We start from the raw sequence: 22,208 nt of genomic DNA, 5'->3' as shown, positions 1-22,208 counted from the left end.
GTGAAAAAACAAAAAGAAAAAAAAAAGAAGTTAGGAGGATGGAAATCAGCCATCATTTTCTAAAGTACTTTTCAGGAATAATGGATCTGCAGAGCACCATTCAAAGGAATGTCACAGGCTTTGTCTTTTCAGTTGCTGCACTTTGCAAGGTCTGGACCCTTAGCCATTGAAGTTTATCTGCTTCTAGAAGTTCCACTGCACAATCAGAGCTTTTTACTCTCCTGCCCTCCCCTTATCATATTCGTAATGTGTCACTAGAGTCCTGCTAGACCTCCTCCAGCAGATCCTTACAATGTAACACGAGACTCCCTTTATCAATTCTGTGAGAGTTTGAAGCTTTGTTCAATTCATGTAAGGGTGAATGTTCTATCACATTACCTTTTTTTATTGAAGGTTCCAACAACCTTTGTACAACTGGAGTTGTCTCCTCCACAGATTCCACACTTGTCGTACTGCAGCTTGGAGCCAATGATACCATCACAGCCAGTGCGCACACACCTCCCCCGGACACAGACCGAATTACTGTAGGGTCTACACTCGGTTCCATCAGTCACCTGTATGAGGAGAAACTCATTAGCAGTGTGAAATGCTTGTGCTTAGCTACTTGGTTTCTTTGGTTAAAAAAAAAAAAGCAAGTTCCAATTTGTAGTTTTGAGTTTGATTGGAATAACTAGTACACTGAAAAATAATCAACCAATTATAGTTTCCAGGCATAGCTAACTAAAGCATAACCTCGACACATGGACAGGAAGATCTGGGATAAATGTGGGTAAGGCACTTTCTCGATTAAGCATAATTCCAAACATGCTAGGACACCCATGGTCCTCATCTGTGTCACCATACGTGTAATACATGCCTGTGGTAGGTATAGTTCCACCTTTTTCCTTTAATGGAAAAGATCTTTCCACTGAATGTGTGAGACTTGTGTGGAGAGCAGGCTCAAGAACAGAGATCCTTCTTTGTTGCTTAAATGCTATTACAGAAATAAATTAGAAAATCTAAACCTGACATTCCAAACCTTGCAGAGGTTGGAAAGCATTCTCTATTGTGCATCAGACTGTCAGATGCTGAAATAGCCATGAATTAGGAATCTGCAAAAGTAATCTGGGAGAGTCAGACAAATGTACTTCCTGGAAGAGACTGAATATATTTTGAGCAAAGGAACTAGTATATATTTAAAAATCTAATTTTAAAATAGTATATATTGGACTGTTTGTAGTTTGCGCAGGTGAATATATATAAATCATATGAACAGTTAGATATATGCAAACTTTTCATATATGTGTGTATGGGAGTGTATGCATGTGTGTAAACTGAGCTAAGATATACTTCAACATATAACAACTCTTCAGATGCTTATATTTCCAAATGCCCTTTTTGTTTTTATTTCTCTGTACATTTAAAGAATGAAAAAGTATTATTTTACTATAAAGTATTTAAAAATATTATAAGTCAAACATTAACTTGTTTTTCAACAATGTATCATAAATATCTGAAGGCTAGTTCCAGAGGTGGTTTTGCAAATTTGCAGACTGAATTGACATATGCAAATTAGATGACAAGCCTTTTAAACAGCAGCATAGCGTTCATTGTGAGAAATAAAAGTTTATGGTAGAAAATGCCCTTCTGTGATAAACAAGGAATAATTTCATATGCATGTTTTATAATGCAAATAACTTATGAGATGTTGAGTCATATTAAAGGTGCATTTATCAGAGGTGATTATCTTGAAAACTATCTTCATGAATCACCAAAGGAATTCTTAAATAAATGACAGAAAAGTGGAAAACTGTCTAGCTTTGCAAATATGCCTAGGAAATACAAGCTGTTTTAAGAGTTATTTTGAAGCAAAGGTCATACCCCACCTCTCATGACAGAGTTAGACTTTTCAAAAATAGCTTTTAAAACATATACTGTGTTTACAAGATAATTTTCACATTGAATAGTTTGAAAATATAGAAATTAGAGTGATGAAACTCAAAACCCTCCAAAATCTAACCACCCCCCAAATAATGTCTGTTTACAGTTGGTATCTGCAGGCTCCATTCTCCCAAACACTCCCCACCAAGGACTCCTACTGCTTCTGGATCTCAGTAGGCAGTTAGTTACCTTTGGAGAAAACACCACATAGTAGCCGGTGCCCTTAGCTCGGCAGGTCAGTTTGCACACATCCCCCGGCAGGACGCCTGCATATTTAGGAACCCATTCCACAAATGTTTTGACTCCTTTTGTATCAGACTGATATCCATTTTTAGCCTCACATTGCTCATGACGAAAAGATTTGCCTAGAAAACAAGTTATTTTACATTATTTCATCTGTTCTGAAATTTAGATATATTGTGCATTATAATTAATTTTTGGAAGATGGTTTTTATTGACCATCTCTTTCCACACAAGTGTTGAGGAATTTTATTATCAGTGTTGAAAGCAGTCATTACTTTCTTCCGACTCCCCAACTACTCAATTGCTATGTATTATAATTTAAATATCACTCATGTATTTATTATTGATTTGCACATTGGTTTAACTGTGAAGCACAAGAGGAATGGGCTACTTCTCTAGTCTGCCCTATTTATTGCTGCTGGAATACAAATCACACATGCAACACAATGTTGCTGACACTTGGGAGCAGCGTACCGTTGGGCGGGCAGGGAACGACACTACAGGAGCGGTAGATTGCTCTCTTTCCTGTGCAGTAGCGGCCATTGTTTCTGGGTGCCGGGTTATTGCAGTGACGATAGGCGAACTGGACTCCTCCCCCACATGAGCGAGAACACTGCCCCCAAGACCCCCAGGACCCCCAGTTGCCGTGACTTGATGTCTGAAATAGAAAACAGAAGCGATTTTTAACACAGAAGGAAGGAGAATTTTCAAAAGGTACAATTAGAAATCACAGTGGAAAGTTCATTATGGACAGTTAAATTTTCACTGAATTTGTGAATTAGAATGTGCTTCCAGTTCTAAGAAATTCATTTCTCCACCCCCTGACTACAGGCAGCACTATAAGAATTGACCCCCCTGCTTTCCTTGGACCTTCTGATATTGTACATTTCAGTGAATAAGCACTGAACCGTGGCTACATCTTTGTTCAAACTGACCTTCTGATGTTAACTAAATGTATGGGGTAAAAAGGCTTGCACGTTCCAGGCATCACTGTGCTTATCCTTGCAACTTTTTCTCCCCGCTTTGCACTCACGTTGTGCCGGCCATTTGATGACATCACATACCATGTGTGCACTAGCCCCCTCGGCCACATGCAGAGATGTACTTGACCTGGGCGTCACTTCATGCCTCATCAAGCTAAAGTCTCACTCAGTAGATAGGAAGAGTGACAAATACTGAGGTGTGCCTTCCCACCACAGGGAATGAAGAGCCCCATTACATATAATAGCCTCAGTCTGTTATTTGAAAACTACATAGCAGGGAGTTGAGAGACTCCAACAGGAAGAGCATCATAAACTCCTTTGCAGAGGGAGTGTGTGGAGAACTTCCTCTGGCGGTGATGAGAGGGTATCTGAGAAGCATGGTCCTGAAGACAGTTAATGTGCACGTGGCAACGCTCTTCTAGGGACTTTCAAACTCTCCCACGTGAATGAACAAATACGTCTCTGGGTCTTGAAAATTAAGGTGTCAGCTGTTGGTGGGAGTGCAAACCGGTCCAACCACTATGGAAAGCTGTGTGGAGATTTCTGGACCTACTAAACATAGAGCTTCCATATGATCCAGCAATTCCACTCCTAGGTATTTACCCAAAGGACACAGAAACATTAATTCCAAAGGGCACCTGCACCCCTATGTTTATAGCAGCACTATTTACAATAGCTAAGCTATGGAAACAATCCAAATGCCCAAAAATAGATGACTGGATCAAGAAGATGTGGTCCATATACACCATGGAATATTACTCAGCAATCAAAAAAGATAAACACATGCCATTTGCAGCAACATGGATGGCCTGGAAGGGATCATGGTCAGCGAAATAAGCCAGAAAGAAAAAGAAAAATACCGGATGGTCTCACTCATAGCAGGAATCTAGAAAACTTAAATAAGGGACCAGGAAAAAGAATAACTATAAGAAAGTATAAATCAAAATCAACAAACAACTATGAACCAGAGACACTCGATGGGAGGTGGTGGGCGGGGAGGGGAAGGATTGGGGTCAAAATAAGGGGGTCGCAATGTATGGGGAATATAAAAATAAAATTTATAATAAATAAATAAAAAGAAAATTAAGGTGTCAGTTGCCAATATGAAGGTGGCCTGGGTATATGCCAAAGGAGGAAGTGTTTCCCGGGAGTGGATGTGAGTGACTTCATTAACTTGGTCTGAGGAGGAAAACCTCCACTTTGGAGATCAGCTACATGAGGGCCATGTGTCAACTTTACTGTTACTATCCTACTGAATTTAAATCAGTGTATTCTCACAGTGGAAATTACTCAGCAATCAAACAAAGATAAACTCATGTCATTCATAGCAACATGGATAGAGCTGGAAGGGATTATGCTCAGTGAAATAAGCCAGAAAGATAAAGAAAAATATCGGATGGTTTCACTTATAGGAGGAATGTAGAGGAACCAAATAAGGGATCAGGGAAAAAAAGCATAATAAATTAATAAATCAACATCAATAGGCGACTATAAATCTTAGATATTCTGCAGGGGAGGAGTAGAGAGAAAGATCAAAATGGGAGGGAAGAGCACAAGGGACTATGGTGATGGCACAGGTGTGAATGGGTGGTGAGAATTTCACTGGGACGACACCTGAGAGGAGAAAGCATTACAATGTACAAAAATGAAGAATGATGTAAAAAAAATATATATATAAAATAAAAAATAAATCAATGTATTCTGATAATTGAACTTAGAGAAATTAGAAAGTAAATACTGAAGCATGATGGGGGCAGGAGGGCAGCTTGGAGGCTCAAGGAAACAGGTCTGGTTTACACACTTATTTGTGAAAGCACTTGTACCACTGGGTGGGCCGGCCTGGCGCCGTGGTCCTTCTGAAGTGTCAGACCTGCCCGCCCAGTGGTAGCTGCTTCCAAATGTAGCGTGATCTGCATTTCCCCCAGTATGTGATGACTGAGAATCACCTTCCAGGATAAAGGAGGAAGCTGTAAATAGATCTTTAAAGGAAAACCATTTTATCTAAAAAAAGTCTCCCAGTGAGAGTCTCCGTCCTGGTCACAAGCAGGTATTTCAGATCTTGGGACTGCAGGCGTCTTAATGATAAAAGCATCACTTACTGAATAATACTTTTTCTTCGTTTTGTCCACACACTTGCCCTGCAGGCAGATCCTCCCTTTTCCACACGGGGTCCCCTCAACGGCGGGCAGCTTCTTGGTCAGACACACCATCTGGCCCTGGCGCACCACAGCGCACCACAGGCGCGCGCACACGTCCATGCCAGGGCACACCGAGTACTCAGGCCCGAACGTCAGGTTGCACTGCTGGGTGGCATCGTAGGTCTGTCCCGGCAGCTCTTCAGGGCCCAGAATCTGCTTTCTTGGTAGATCCAGCAAACAGTTCCCTAGAAAGATAACCATGATTGACCACTGAGCTATGTTTAGGTTTCAAATCAAGGATCTAAAAGTGCACTGCTGCAGCTGGTGCTAAGTTACAGTGCACCCCAAGTCTGCGGTGTGAGGTTCTGGAGAAGGGGCTTCAGGGGAGGTGAGGCTAGGCCCCTCTTCTCACTCAACAATGCCCTTCTGGATGGACAGTGGGAAATGCATTGCTCTGGGGTGTCTAGAATGCTGGAGGTGTGGCTGGCAGGGATCTAATTCATTACAATTATTGTATTTTGTAAAATTTAGTTGTGAAAATAGCCATGTGTCAAGGCACCGAAAGAAATCAGGATGGACCTAGAGGAAATCAGATAATGGAAAAGAAACAAAAATGACAACAAGCATTTACAACTTTAAGAAATAGTTTGCCCTTGGCACTCTGTTTACACTGCACTCTATACCTCCAACTTACCTCTTCCTCAAATGCCTACCCACGTCCCCTTTCCACTAATTCCATCAGGAGTAAATAAGGTGACACCTTATTCATTCTCACATTCATCAATAAGCACTTGCTTAGCACTTGTAATGTCTTTTTTTTTTATTTAAAGATTTTTATTTATTTATACAAGCACTGAGTACAGTCAGAGGCGCGGGAGGGTGAAAGAATTCACCAGAGCCAGAGCGGAGAGTAGAACAGGCAGAGTGACAAAGTACACTGCTGAGGGGAGCAGCAGGCGCAGCAGGAGAGGTCTGCGTGCCATGTGGGACCCTCGCTTGGCGGCCGGGGATCGAACCGGCACTGCAGAGGCTGCGGGCAGCTTCGCAACCCAGTGCTCAACCGCAGTGCCACCGGGGGGGCCCTGCAATGTCATAGCAAGTAAACCTGCTAGGGGGAAATACAGAAAAATTGTCCAGAGCATCCCCCAGAGCCTTCCAATTAAGTGAAAGAAGTACAGTAAGTATTTCTTATAGACTGTAAGAATTTTAACAATAAGTTTTCAAGAATAAAAGCTAAAGAAACAGCAGGAGAAAAGAAATAATTGTTCATAGTTGGGACCAGGGCCATCTTTTCACTCTTCTGCTTTTTCTACCCTTTGTACCAGTTATTTCATGCAACTGATATTTGCGAGGGGTTGGAATCGAGTCTACCACAAAAAAGTTTCTACTGACGCTGCTTTGTAATATGAGGAATAAAATGGGTGGGGATCAATAGCAGTTGGTACAAGGACGATGCAAATTCAGAAGCTGAAACACATGTTCCTCCCGCCCCCCCAAAATTCCCTAATAATCCCTGCACAGTGAGTTCACACTATTATTTTTCTCCATATGTGGCATGCATAATGCCCATTGGTTTCTGTATTTTTCTGTTTATTTTATTTATTTGATTTGATTTGAATAATAGGTATTTGTTGGATACTTATACCAGTCTCAGTTCTATGTTTATTTAATCCCCAGAAGAACTTTATGAGATCATCTTTAATTTTTTCTTAAATATATTCATAAGAAAACTAAGGCACATAAGGATAAATCTTTTACCCAGGTCACTGAGGGTTACATGATCATAACCTGTCCTTCTCATCATATACCATCCTTTCTCAGCTTACAAACGATAGATTCCTGCTTTATTGCTAAAGGGCAAGAGTGAACAGGGATCATTTAAATGGTGGATACGGTACCTCGTGGTAGAATCACCCAGTTGAAAATTCTAATTCTGGCAAAACACTAAATGGTTGAGTATTCGTGGCCAAGTTAGCTGACCTCTCCCAAATTTATTTTCAAGATCTGTGAAACGTTCCTCTTCACTGTGACACTGTGAGGGTAAAATGAGCTCACACAACTATAAGGAACAACCAGAAAATTATGAAACAATGAGACCGGCACTATACCCAACATCTTTGGCGCGATCTTTTAGATGTATTTGAGTTCTTCTTTCTATTCAAGAGAGGAAAATCATATTTAAATCCTTTCCACCGAAATAGTGAATATTCAGCATGTTTTAAATATCTGTAAATGTTTTTACAACTACACTCAAGCTTTTTCAAAGTGAATACCTTGGAATTTGTCAATCTGTGATGGAGGCATTATATTAAAATGAATAAGGAGCAAAGTTCCTATTTAACTTCTGAGCCAGAACGTTTGAAGAGGTAAAGCTTCTTAAGGCAAGCCAGAGAAAGCATTAAAAATACGTCCCTAGGGGGGTGGGGGGCGGGAGGGGAAGGATTGGGGTCAGAATGGGGCGTTTGCAATTGTATGGGGGAATATAAAAATAAAATTTAATATTTAAAAAAATAAATAAATAAAAGTAACCAAATGCAAAAAAAAAAATAAATTTCCTTGATGATGAAAAAAAAAAAAAAAAAAAAAAAAAAAAATACGTCCCTAGCCAAAGAGAACTTTGGGAGAAAAACATCAAGTTAAAAGAAAAACATCAACATCAAGTCAATGGGAAAGAATGATAGTAAAACCTCACTAAGCTTTGTTTAGAAGACAGAGCTGAGATTGGGCACTCAGACTCCTGGGGAGTGCTATCTATACACGCCACATAAAAAGCAGCATTGTGCAACCCGGTGAGTGAGCAGATGCTGATGTTCGAACACAGTCAACAAATCTCTGAGACAGCAAGAATGCTTTCCAATTCTCCAAAAGTGCTGTTTTAAGAAAATTTATTTTACTGAAAAGCACTGAGCATAAGACGAGGTCACTGAATAAATCGTGCCTGAGAAGTATTTAACATGGGGTGGGGGACACATGTATCATGTGTCTGCTGTGTTCACCTTGAGCCCAAATAACTTGCCACATCTCTCTGAACACTCAGCCACCGACATCCTTTCTACCTCACTCAGTAACAGATCAGCAAAAAGAACTGTATTATGCAAGCAATTTGAAATCAGCTCCCAACACGGAGACTCGGAGGTGTGACATCTCTTTACAAAGCTCAGTGCCATATTGCATTTCAAAAATGAGGAACACATTTGCTTCCGTATTAAAAACTATATCTCAGCTCAATGGTTTTCCATTGGAGGTCATCCTAGGTTATCCCTTTCTTGCTTAATACAACGTAACTCAGAATCACCATTAATTTATTACCCCAGTGTTCTCAGTATTAGGATTTGTGGTGGCATTAGTTTCTGTTTACCCTGAAAGGTACAGTCTATTGATTTCATCTATCCGTTGAATTATCTCATTTTGCCAAAAAAAAGACATATATAGATATCTATCAAATAGCAGTCTGCAGCCAAGGAACAATAAAGAAATCAATATATAGCCTGATTCTCAATCTCACAGTATAAAATATTTAAAATTGAAGTCGTAGTGATTGGCTCTACATTTCCCCACATTAAGAACTGTGTAGAGTTTGGATGAGGGGTAAAAGAGGAAACTGATTGATCTTTTCTTATCATTTATCCTGACCTCTAATAGCACCCATTCAATGGCTGCTTTTCTTAATCAGTTTTACTGTCATACCAACTGCTCTTCACCTCCACTGCATCTATCTTCTAATTTACCCTGTTGTGAAATTCCATCTGGGCTTTGCTGCCGACATTTTGTCTTTTCTGTTCCATATATTGCCAAATCGCTTTCCTTTCTTCCTCTCTCTCTCCTTCCCTTCTTTTTACTATTTTGTGTACATAAATGGTTAGCTTCCAAAAGAGAGACAATTGACAAGTGAACAAATTATATACTTGTTTTTACCACCCATGTTAAGCTAAATGCTTAGAATCAGGTGAAAATTGACGGAGTAAAACTCAACGATTTGTGATGGACAAAGAAAAGAATGTGCTCCCCTCTCCATGTCCACAAGCACAGGAGGAGTGAGGGTGGTGGATGGAACAGAAGTATATTCCATTTTTTATATATGACGTACAACACTGTCTTCCATGGTAATGATTAATGGAATTAATGAATTAAGGTTGGTTGTTCTTTATTCTTTGCGTCTTTCTCCCATTTCTAGTGCTGTTCTTATTTCCATCTTCTTTCCTTTTCAGTATTGAAAAGCCATGAAATTAAGCATTAGACCCACTATCCATGGCCTAGGAGAATCCATCAACACTCCTAGTAAAACTCATCCCGAGAAGTCTAACACAGCAATCTCTCCCCTTTTATGTCCCATCATCATCATCATTCTGGCCCCACAACTCTTCTCTTAGGTCATTGTTTGAATATCTAAAATTCAAAGAGAAACTAGTGCATTTGCCTGCTCTTGATGACTCACTATGGGCCCAGTGATTGAGGAAGTTACAAGAGCACAACAATGGCGCATGAAATTATTGCTGATCTAAAGTAATCAAGGGGCCTTTTTGTGAAGCCATCAGAGGCACTAGGGACATTGTTTAGCAAATGTAATGCCAAGGAAATTATGCCAAAGAAGAGTTTTTTGTTTTTTTTTTAAGGTATGTGCATTGCCACAGTCTTAAAATGTATGTCTGATATGCAGACTCTCTTAAAGAATCTATTTATTGTAAAAATCAAAATGACAACCATAAAGGGCTTTGCATTTTATGACTATGACCTTCAAAATAGAATGTTAAGATCACATTGTCAGCTATAGAGTCTGTATTTACAAAGGATTCAGACTGTTTCTATTATCTGCTACGTTCTAGGTTCTGAAGCAGTTATACCCTTTGCCCTTTAAATATGCTACATGTTAGTTTTTCAAAGCTGTCTATAGATCTTCCTTAGCAGCTGCGTTGAGCTGTCTCTAGTTAGATGGTGGCCTTCCTCACCCCTTGGCTTTGTGGACTTAGGGATACAGCAGACACAGCTATCTCTTTTGACTTCAAGGTTATTAAACACTTGAGAGAGGTAATTCAATAACTTGCTTTCACTGCACAATTTCTCTGCCAATGCTTACCTTTATTTTCAAGGATCACACTCTTCGCCAGCTTGCCTAGAGCTAACTTGTATAAACACTGCAGAATGTCTACAAGTATCTTGGCCAGGCCTGCAGTAGGGAAAGTTGGCGGGGTGGGTGGGGGTGGTCCCTACAAGACATAGCTTCTCCCTTTCTGAATCACAAGTCTGCAGGCATAGTAATTTTAGATTGACCTTTCAACCATAACCTAATTCTTCCATATTTCTTGTTGGAACTAAATCAGGAAACACTCAGTACTAATGAATTTAAATTTGGCAGTGGTTGAGTGCTACAAATGTTCAGCTACTTATGGCTACTAATTTTAAAAACAAATCAACTGATTTGAATTTACTTGTGCTTCTAAACCCTCATTTCTCCAGTATTGCTGGGGCTGAGAGAGAGACAATTTGAGATCTGAATGAGGAATGGAATTTTCAGATAACACATTTTAGGGTCCACCTAAAAATTATTAGATTTAAAAATATCAATTATTTTGCTGCTTTTATATTTGTGTCACTATGTGTCACCTAAATAACTAAACATCGAGAATCACTGTGATTTTAATGTTTTAGGGCTACATTTAAGCATTTTTACTATCTCCTTCATTGCCTAATGATGTCACTTCTTGATCTCAGTTTACCTATCTGAAGGCCCCCTGCACCCTAATCATGACTCCTTTAATGCTTACTATTACTGGTGATCTACAAATCTACCATGGGGCCTCCTTGGTGGCACAAGGGGTTAAGACACAGCCTATGAAGTTATCCACAGCCACTGAAGCATGAGTTCGATCCCCAACCAGGGAGCTATCCACATTATGTAGCAGACCTCTCCCGTCTCGCCCTCTGCTCCCCTCAGCAGTGCATTTCAGTCAGTCTGCCTGTTCTGTTCCCCACTCTGTCTCTGGTGAATCCTCTAACACCCCCCCCCCACACCTCTGGCCTGTACCCCAGTTCTTGTATGCATAAATAAATCTTTTAAAAAATAGAAATTTACCATGGAAAAACAGAAGAATTCTAAAATATGACTAAGCGGTCTGTAAATGGAGGTCTGAGAAGCTCTCTAGCAGCAGTGAAAATGGTATACCTTGGTTCCATCCTATCAGTTTTGTCTTCCAACAAAGATGAGCTATTTCTGTTAATGTGCTCATTTTCCCATCATCTTGGATTTGGACTTTCCTCTTGGTCGGAATTGTCAGTATCTCAAACATCTCTAGCTCCTATGGACACACTTTCACTGAAACTGATTTAAGTCAGTATTTTTGGCCCCAATTTAAAAGCAATTAAATTATTTGAACTCATATATAAATGACAGTGTAATAGAGAGTAATCTGTCTCCACCCCATATCTGTGCACACTATTTTGCAATGAATGTAACTGAGCTATGTCTTTATATCACAGAACCATTGTTTCATTCTTATTCTCCTGAATTTACTTTATATACCCATAGGCTACTGATTAAGTTTGCTATATTGTTTTTTTAGAAATCTGAGTATGGACTTTACTGAATCTAGAAATAATATTTTAAAAAAGGAAGACAATACTGAAAGACTGTTTACTATACAGAAAGTAGGATCATGAATTCCACAAACATGCGGTGAATCATTCCAAAATTATGGCAATGAGGAAAAAAAAATTGCACAGCATTGTAATTAGCTGACCTAATACTTGCACAGGAAAAAATCTGGTCCCATTTTAGCCCTAAGTATTTGCTGCCTTAGCAACTAACTCTGTTCAGTTAGTGATTCAAAGTTTAGATCAACATTTTGGAATGTGTAACATGTGATTTTGAAATAAAATATTACTATTATTTCATTTTCAGACAACCTGAAAAAAAATATTATTAATAATGGGAACTAAGATTCCACCAGAGGGGCTCCTTTCTAGACACTGTCTTGATCAATGGAGAAATTCAGATAATTAGGTAAACATTCATTTCAGGAACTTTACTGGCATTTAATCAGCATTGTAAACTGAGCTAACCAGAAAATTGCCACTTTATTATTAACATAAAGGAAAAACCTAAAACACTGACTTTTAGCATGGTTTTTAAATCTTAATAAATTGGGATGTTCTTTCAACTAACAAAAAACATTCATTTTTGTATTGAGGGAAATTTTATTTTTTACTTATATTTTTTAGTGAGTTATTGTTGGTTTACAAAACATGTATGATTTTGGTTTACAAAACATGTATGATTTTGGGGTCTAGATTGACACCTTGTCAGATGTATGCCCCATACCATACCTACTAGGTATAGGCTGTTTACATGAATAGGAATTTTAAGTAGTTACGAATAGCTAAAATATTACTGATTCATCATTATTAGCAAAAATGAGTTAATGAAACAGAACTGGTTATAAGATACAAGGAACCATGCAATGGAATTTATTTTCATCTGAAAAGAATTGAATTTATCAATTATTTCTGACAACCTTTTGCCACAGTTTAATGGCCGACTCACTAAGAAATTACAGAAATATCACACCAGGATCTTTATGGAAGTAGGAAAAAATATTTATCACAGATTTTCTTTATTGGACTTTGAGATACCTTATGGATAAGTATTATAATTAAGAATCTCTGTCACAATCAATTCAACCACCAATCTTAGAAAGAGGTAATATTCACAGGGCAAAAAGGGAATTTCTGGAATACGAAAAACTTGAACTACTTGATCTGATCATCTCTTTCAGTTGAAATGAGTTTGATGAGTCTATTCTCCTGTGTTTAAAGTTCAGGAGTATCAGGAATGCTAGTATTTAAAAGGAATTTAAGGAGCACCTCAGCTTCACCTTGAAAGGCCCAAGAGTGTGCCTCCATTTTTCTTTTCACACAGTGTGGCAAGGCATGTAATTTTGAAATAACTTGTTTCAAAGATTACTTAAGGGTGAGAATTTATTATTTCTAAAAACTGTGACTTCCTTTGTAGTTTTACAATTTACAGCACTAACCCTGGGCTTATAGAACTTAAATACACTCTCCTCCTGAATTGTATCTAAAGGATATGCCAAAGATTTTCTTTTGAAGTTCTTGCAGTGTTTTCTCACCATTCAAATGCTGTTCTATTTCTGTTCTGCAGTTTTGACTCCACTTTCAGCAGGAGAACCTGCTGTCTGGATGAAACCAAATTCATCCAGGGAATGCACACCCTTTCCTGCCTTTATGTTGCCATAAAGGGAATCTGACAGAACTGTCACCTCTGTGCTAACCACACCCCTATAATAAGCATGAAACAAATAATTCTGAGAGTCATATTAATAGCAGGGAAACAAAATGTCTGCCAGTTTCTCACAGGAAGCTAGTGGTGAAAAAGGGAGTAAGAGCCAGACTTCCAGGGCACTGACTACACATTCTGTGTGGTCTCCCACACTGCTTCTCTTTTGAACTTTTCAATTCAAAAGCAAAAATACCATGGCTATAATGCCACCAAGGACGCTGGCAATACACACCCACTGCCGGGCTAAACAACCATTGTCATGCAGGGCAAGGGGCACACCATGAGGATATAATAAAGCAGAAAAACAATAAACCCAAGTTGTGTTTCTGACTAATGTCCTCGCTGATACCTACCATGGCCATCATCCAGGAATTCTGTGATGGTGGCTGAGGTGCATTTAGACCAGGGCTTAGATGCATCGATGCTGGTTAGGATGGAAGACATTAAACGTTTATCTTCAGTGGAACCAAAGTTCTCTTCACAGAATTTGGAGTCATCATGGGAGAGACCAAGTAGATGTCCTAAGAGAGAGAATATAGGAAATGCATATAATGAGTGATTTGGTATTTCTACTCTTCCATGACAATTACGCTAGCTCTTGATTTCCAACCCACCACCCCACCCCACCGCCCCGGACTCAAGATTATTTTCACTGCCTTCTCATGCAGTGACTGGCCTCTAGAGAAATTAAAGCTGCATGTGGTTAGAGCAGTCACTCCTGGTCAATAGAAAAAAACTGAAAATTACCCAAGGCAATGGATGCTCCCCTAATCCATCTGGATCACACATGCTCACTGATACGTAGAAAAAAAGCCTTTTTTTAGAATCTAGAATGTGCAGGGCAATTGTGGGATTATGTCACAGCCCTCCCTCCATATTATTTTGATAACTTGTCTAATTTTCATTTCTCTGATCAGCCATGAGTCCCAACAAATCATAGATCCTCTCTCCTCACCCCCTTCCACTGTTGAAAACTCTGTATTATAATCAATGTTCTGCAAGTTGCAAACACTTAATACATGGTTTTTGAATGTCAGTTGTTTCTAATTTCTTGGACAAGCAAGTAGGTAGCTATCCAAGAGATGACTAGGGGAGAAAAACAATAAGTGAAGCTATGCAATGTAAACTTGCTTCACCCCTACATGTCTTTTATTTAGTGACTTAGGACCTTCCCTAGACTCACAATGGGTATCATTTTCATGTAAGAAATGTCTCAAAAAGCAAGATACTTTCATGGAATATTAGAGCTTGAAGACCAAACAAATACTGAGAAGGTAAATAATTGTACAAAACCACTCAGCTCGGTGGGTGGGGCTTGTGCTTAAGTCATCAACCATGTTCCTCGTAACTTACACACCCATTCTGCAAGCTAGGAATTATTTCACAGAGTGCATAACCACATTCTTATCATCGGACTAAATTGTTTTTACTATATAAGATTCATTTTCCTGTAGTCTAAGGTTCAAATGATATTCCCCAGTAAATCTAAAATGCTGCTTTAAAAAATCTAGTAGTGTAAAAATACTAAAGAGTCGGCAAGTCATCCTAGTAGTGTGCTCTGTAAAACTTTATAGAATAGAATACAAACCACCAAAAAGGAATGTAGCAAATTCAATAGAAAAGTGGTAGCTATAGTCTCTGGAGGGTTGAGAACCAGAGGCAGGAATGCTGGCCACATTGCCCAGGCTCTGTGTGCACGAGCAATCTTTTTCACGATGCATTCCAACTACTTTTGGTCAACTTATTAAATCACTGACACCTCATAACAAAATTGTCCACTGAGCTGTTGTTTGCTGTTGTGGCTGAAATTAAGTGGCTAGGACTCAGGGGCCTTCCAATGTTCCACACTTTTAGCCTAGTTTTGCAGATATTTATTCCAATAGTCTTTACTAGGCTAACAGGTCGTCTATGGGACACCCTCGCACGCTCCATTTGGTCAGTAGCTAGAACATACACAAAGTATGTCCCAAATGACATGCAAAAGAAAGTGGGCAGAAGCCTGTCCATTTTGGGGTGGTATGTTTTGATCCTTTTGCAGAACCCACAGCTCACAGAAAAGCAGACCCTCTTTTGAAGTCTGATTTGAAAATACCTAAATTCATTTTGTGCAAATGCTTGTTGAGAATGCACTCTGTGCTTTGTGAATTTTCCTAAGGCAGACTCTTTATCAGCTAACACCATGGGATTTGTGACTTGTGCTACTTCAGTAACGTGCTAGTCATTGGAATCCAGGTCCTATGTTTTTAAAAACTGGATTTTTACATTCTAGTCCATAAGATATCCATCCATTTAACAGAGTAACAGTCTTTCCTTCCACATTGATATAAAGAAATATCACTATCCATGTGCCAATGTGTGATTGCGTCAAGAGATTTTCACTGCATTTGCAGGAGTGCACTTAGATTCTTGATTTAAAATACAAGCTAAGTGGGCCGCCCGTGGTGGCGCAGCGGTTGAGTGCTGGGCTGAGAAGCTGCCCGCAGCCTCTGCAGTGCCAGTTCGATCCCCGGCCACCAGCGAGGGTCCCACATGGTGCACAGACCTCTCCTGCAGCGCCCACTGCTCCCCTCAGCAGTGTACTTCGTCAGTCTGTCTGTTCTGTTCCCCGCGCTGGCTCTGGTGAATTCTCTCACCCTCCTGCGCTTCTGACTGTACCCAGTGCTTGTATAAATGAATAAATAAATAAATAAATATTCAAAACAAAACAAAACAAAAAACAAGCTAAGTGGCAAACACCAAATTTTCTGAGGGACCTGGAACGGTGCCTCCATTTTTTCGTAACTTCAGAGTGGCAAGGCATGTAATTTTAAAAGATTTCAAATATGTCAACCAAGCAGTTTACTTTAAAACATGTTGGTATGCTTTTAAGACTCTCAGCATGTTAGTTGGCATAGCACTGAATTTTATGCTCCCCAAATTTACTAATTTATTAGTGTAACTTAATTATGGCTGAAGACATACGAAACATTCTTACATGGTAATAAAAAATGATTGCCATTCTAAGCATGAGCGAATTATAGTTGCACTTCAGCAAGAGCTAAAAAGTGATGTGAATTCTGTAAGATTTCCATGAGTCAGTCAGAAATGGATGGCCTGAGAGTCACCGAAAGAGACGGGCTTTTAAGAGGAGAGTGGAGTATTCTGTCCTGGAAGGAATTCCTGGCTGTAGAAGCAGGCGCTCTCAAGAGCGATGAGATTGTGAGCAATGTGAAGGGCACTAAGGCGCCCACAGACCAGACAGCCAGCTCCACAGCAGCAGGTTGCAGTGACAGACCCATGTGACTTCTCTTCAGGAGTTGGACAGGAATTGAAATGGAAGAGCGATGTGAGGAGTGCTGGATGCTCTTCAAGAAAGATGTGACAGACATACTAAAGACTGTGACCAGCACAAGGAATGGTATTTTCAAATGTGGGTGCCTAATCATTCTTGTAAAGACATCCCCGGTCAGTCTCAAATTTACCCATATTGTTTTTTTTTTTTAATTTGCTTCTTTCCACTTCTTTTTTTATTTGTTTGTTTTAACATTTTATTTTATATAATTCTTACATCATTTTTCATTTTTGCACAATGTATGCATTTTCATTTTGGTTATATTCGCCATACAATTGCACCCCCCCTTATTTTGACCCTAGTCCCTCCTCTCCCCGCAACCCCCCCATGCCCATATTGTTGGGTCCCTAATGGCAAGATATGATCACAGCATAAGGCATTTTAAAGGGGCACTCATAGCAGATGATACTATGATACTAAAAGTTAACTAATAGAGAAAAATTCAGACTCCAGGAAATTAAAATAGAATTTCACAGCTGACAGCAATGTATTTCAAGTAGATGCTGTGAAGGGGAATCAGAATTTATCATCTCATCATTGATTACCTACTACAAGCCTATGCTTTTCCATCAGTCACCTTTTCCAGTGAAAGTTTGTTCATAAATCACCCACAGAGATAGTTAAGTTTATAGATGTGGCTTGGGGGTTAAGCTTTTCTCTAAAATGCAGCCTTTTGCAGGATTAGCACAGCTTGGATTTACAAATATGTGCTTCAGAGAGTAAGGTAACAAAAAATATTAAAAAAAAAATGTAGACTATGTTTACCGAGTCCTAGACTTGGTGATCTCTTTCTGTTTTCATCAAAAGGTGTTTTTAGATGAGTTTTTAGACCAAAGCAGAGTTTGTTAAGGAGTGAAATTTTGGAGGAGGCAAGGGATGGAATCAAGAAACCCACAGAGAAAGGTAATTCTTACCCTTGGAAGGACAGAAAGCCCATTTCTATATCAAGTCAAAGTATAAGAAAAGAAGGATGCAGAGGAGTCAAAGGAATTTGGAAAGTAACTGAAGAGATCTGAAGAAGCTCAACCAATTCCTTTTGTGAAACAACCTGAAAACTTACAGTGAGGATTTGGGGTAACCATTTACTGTCAGGGTTTAAGTAAGAAGCCCTGGAGTATCAAGTAAAAGAAGAATTAATGCTTGTATTTTGAACCATTTGCAATCAGTAAACATGCAAAAGAATGGAGTGCAGTTTGTTTGCTTTAATTTAGTTAAAATATCTTGTTTATAATACTAGAATTGTTAGTGAATCTTAAATGATTGTTGTCAGTGGAAACTTCTCACCTAAAATCCAGAGGCAATTAAGGAACAAAACACACCTGTGTTGTGGGTGCACTTGTTAATAGATTTTGTATTTATAAACTCAATAAACAGAAAAGGGAAAACACATAAGTCAGAGTGAAATTTTGAGGATAACCCAACTGTCTATTATTTTCCCAAACCATGCAGATTACAGAGCTGCATTTTGATGTTTGAAATCATAAAAATCAAGGTTCAAAAACTGTATTTTTTGTATAAAATACTGATCTGTTCTTAATAGATATTAAATCCTGTTGTAAATATAATTGTCCTGCTAATGTAACATCAGGAAGAAGTTGATGTGAATGATGCTAAGGAAAGAGTTTCTTGATCAAATTATGTCCAAGTAAAACCCATTGACTTGGAGTCTTAACTATATTTTAGGCCAAATGTTATTGCAGAAATAGCAATCATCTGATAATTTTTCTAGTATTATAATCTTTTAAAATGACAAATGGATGATATTTCATGAAATAAATTTCTGACATTCATAATATAGTTTAAAAAGCATCTTATCTCTTTAAATTCACAAGGGAACTTTGGGGAAGATATGTTGGTTTAAAGGAAAATGTTGATTGAGCTTCTCTTTCAACTCAGGTATTACTGTACAACTAGGATTGAGTTATAATATTAACCTCAGGAAGGGAAGTGTCTGTTTTTCTAAACTTAGGTCGGCAAAATTTTCAAGCTCCTGTCTCCCGACTCCAAACTGACCACTGTAGAAGGGGACACAGACTACATTCTAAAAAAATGTCACCAGAAGCTTTGTAATGTGTTTATTCAAGAAGCACAGCTCAGATGAAGCATGTTTCTTAATGAGGTCATGTTTATATTTTACCTAATTTTCCAGCTGGGATTATTGAGGTACAAGAAGGTCTGGCCAGGGGTTGACTAGTGAGTCAAGAGTTCTTAAGGGATCAGAATCTAGAATCCAGGAAGAAGGAGATCCAAGAATTGCATCATAGATGTCTACACCAGTGCAAATCCTTATGTAGAAGTGATAAAATTCTTAAACTACCTTTTCAAAACATTCAATGTAAATCATAAATGTTGTAGCAACTATGTAATTTGAAGGAAGGAAGAAAAACATTTTAATTGAACTATCTGCATTATAACAAAACTCTCAGGTATGAAGCATTGAAAATCAATATGTGTTTAGTCATATTATATTCACTGCTGAAAGTGCAAATCTATTCTTCACCCAGGAAAATAACATTTTTTTCACCTTGCATTAGCTGTTTCAATGTCCTTTAGAATCAAATTCAGGATTATCTCCTTCAAAAGAAGAGTAACCGTTATCAAAATCCTGAGTTTGCAACCAGATGATGAAGTTTGAATTTCACCCTGGTAGAATACTAGTTGTTGACCTTAGAAAGGTTTAGAAACTTCTCTATGTGCTAGTCTCTTCCTCTCTTGAGTGACCTATCGATAGTTATTGTCTCATGACATTTAATGAGGATTAAATGATATAAAAGTTGCAAAGTTCTTGGAATATACACTTGACAAATATCAAATGCCCAGGAGCTGTAAATCAAACTTATTATTCTCATGACTATTCTGGATTTGTTATACTTTACTTACAGGCATCCTAATCTCTAGCAGTTTTAATACATTTTGATATTACTACATACCTGTTTAGGGAGAGAAAGGGAGATTGTCTAATCTTAAGAGGAAAAACAATCACATTCAGTGTGTGATATATTTATTTTCTTCTGCCACCTTCAACTTATTGGACTTTCATACCTGTGCAGACAATCTATAGGCCTCTGCTAAAGAATTAGTATTTGATCTAAACAACAAACCCCCTAACACTAAATACTAAGCCTCTTAGTGTCACTGGGTGATTAGCAAAGCTCTATTCACACCTTTCATCTGGGGGCCAGGAAAGAAACTGTGACATTGCTTCACACTGGACTGCAAAAATGCTCCGTTCATGTTGATTAAAGCTATGGGTTTGGGAGTAAATACCAAGTTTAATCCTAGCTTCCTTTTGCTTCACATCTCATGGCCGGTCCTGACATCTGATTCCCTGCACTTGGCTTTGGTCTATGGTGTTTCAAGGGCCTCTGCAGCTTTTCAAAACATAGCCTGTTTAATCTAATCATCTATGGGAGCAGAGTCACACGCACATCAGCATAACCAGAGAACTCCCTTAACCACAGCAAAACACGGCAGCCATGCTGTTGTGTCTCAACCGCTTCCTAAGCCTCCAGCTGAATGTTTGGCTTTGACTTTGTAAGTTGACTGACTTTAGCTTAGGAAGCATTTTGGAGTCTTTCATGGTAGAGAGGTTCACTTAACACATTTTATAATTAACTACCATAAAGCAAAGCTTCAGCATGTTTGCAAATTATGGATTTCATTAGTCTAAATAAAATCAGATTGTGCCCCCTAGCATATTAGAAGCTGGCTCAACATCAATAAAATTATTATGTCGAAGAACCATGTGTGCAGCAGGTGATGTCTTTATTATTGAAAGCTGATAATAAAAATTTGACAAGTTCAAAATATAAACTCAAAATGTAAACTTACATTCACTTGAAACTTTCTACAATTCACATTTGGGTTGTAAAATGGCTATAACCACATTTTTGCCTCCACTCAAGGCACAGGAATGGGGACTGTGTTCTTGACAGTTTAAAGCAACTTTCTTAAATATCCTAACAATTTAGTCAGTGTTTACACGTACATAACATAGCAAGGAGGAAGGCAATTTACTACTCTCTATGCAGGGTCTATGCTCATCAAAATCTATTTTCCAGAAACCTGTCTTGGCATCAGTTGACTATGTACCTCTAAAATCTAGCCATCTTATGGGAAGGAGTTAGCAGGAAAAAAGAAGTGTTGTAATTAACATCTGGCACATGAAAAGAGTGCCTTTTCAGAATTATTCATTTAACCCACTTCCTTTGGAATTTTATGCCATGGATAGAAAAGGTATGAGAGAGTGGGCCTCCCTGGTGGCTCAAGGGGTTAAGTCTCAGCATTACAAAGCTATCCACAGCCACTGAAACATGAGTTCCATCCCTGGCCAGGGAGCTGACCCACACGGCACAGCAGACCTCTACTGGCTTGCCCACTGTTCTCCTTAGCAGTGTATTTCAGTAGAACTGCTTGTTCTTCCCACTCTGTCTCTGGTGAATCCTCTTACCTCCCTGTACCTCTGGCCCAGCTCTTGTATGCATAAATTAAAAAAAAAATCTTTAAAAAATATATAGTAATTACTAAAAAATAAAAAAAGAAAAGGTATGAGATAGCAACTTCAGGTTTGCCTCCATGTATTTTACATGTTAATTCTCAATGTAGGCATTTTTTCAGCTGGAAGGGATAAAAGAACAAGGGAAATTTTGACTCAAAGTACACTTTATATTTTTCATCAGAATGTATAGAAAGAGATAAGGTTGGGACGTTCCATTCAGTCATCCACTGGAAGGCTATTCTTAATCAAAGGTATCCTTTTATAGCTTCGAGAATAAATAAAGTAGAAAAACTATGGGAATGAACTGGAAATTTTCTCCATACTTATGTTTTGAGCACAGTGACAAATTTACACTGAGCATGAAGCAAGCTGCACATTTTGAAATGGGCTCAAGCAAATTGAAAACACTCCAGTAAACCTGAAGTTTCACAGCATGATTTTTATCATCATAGAAAGCCTGTAGCGATAATCTCCAAATCTGAGAGTAGTAAATGTACAATAAAAGAGAAAGGAAAATATTACATAAGAGTGGAGTGGAATTAGAATCCAAAGCATGGTTAGAGCAAACTGATGACTTAATGCAATAATCTAAAAATAAAGAATTGGAAAGAGATCAGCGAACTACATTACCCAAGATCACACGGGCTGCAGAGGCAAAAGACTCCATAATCATATACAGATGATATGGGAATATTTTGTAAGATTATCTTCTCTAAATTTCTAATGGCTCATACTTTATAACACATGTTCACAACATTCAGACAAAAAATGAAATTAAAGAATAATAAAGCAATTAGAAATA

General features: G+C 38.6%; 1 protein-coding gene across 1 annotated transcript in view; it reads right to left on the bottom strand.

Annotated features, from left to right (window-relative positions):
* The window catches only part of ADAMTS5 (ADAM metallopeptidase with thrombospondin type 1 motif 5), a 50,530-nt gene that overhangs the window by 11,832 nt on the left and 16,490 nt on the right, over positions 1–22,208 (bottom strand). The window contains exons 3-7 of the mRNA XM_037525056.2: positions 13,931–14,098; positions 5,246–5,529; positions 2,638–2,821; positions 2,110–2,285; positions 379–554 (exon numbers count right to left, since the gene is read on the bottom strand). Coding sequence (XP_037380953.1) covers positions 379–554; positions 2,110–2,285; positions 2,638–2,821; positions 5,246–5,529; positions 13,931–14,098 — 988 coding nt within the window. The remainder of the gene's footprint in view (positions 1–378; positions 555–2,109; positions 2,286–2,637; positions 2,822–5,245; positions 5,530–13,930; positions 14,099–22,208) is intronic.

This window comes from Talpa occidentalis, unplaced genomic scaffold, assembly GCF_014898055.3.
Source record: "Talpa occidentalis isolate TD23 unplaced genomic scaffold, MPIMG_talOcc4v2.1 talOcc4.4, whole genome shotgun sequence".
NCBI lineage: Eukaryota > Metazoa > Chordata > Mammalia > Eulipotyphla > Talpidae > Talpa > Talpa occidentalis.
This window is presented reverse-complemented; position numbering and strand designations above follow the sequence as displayed.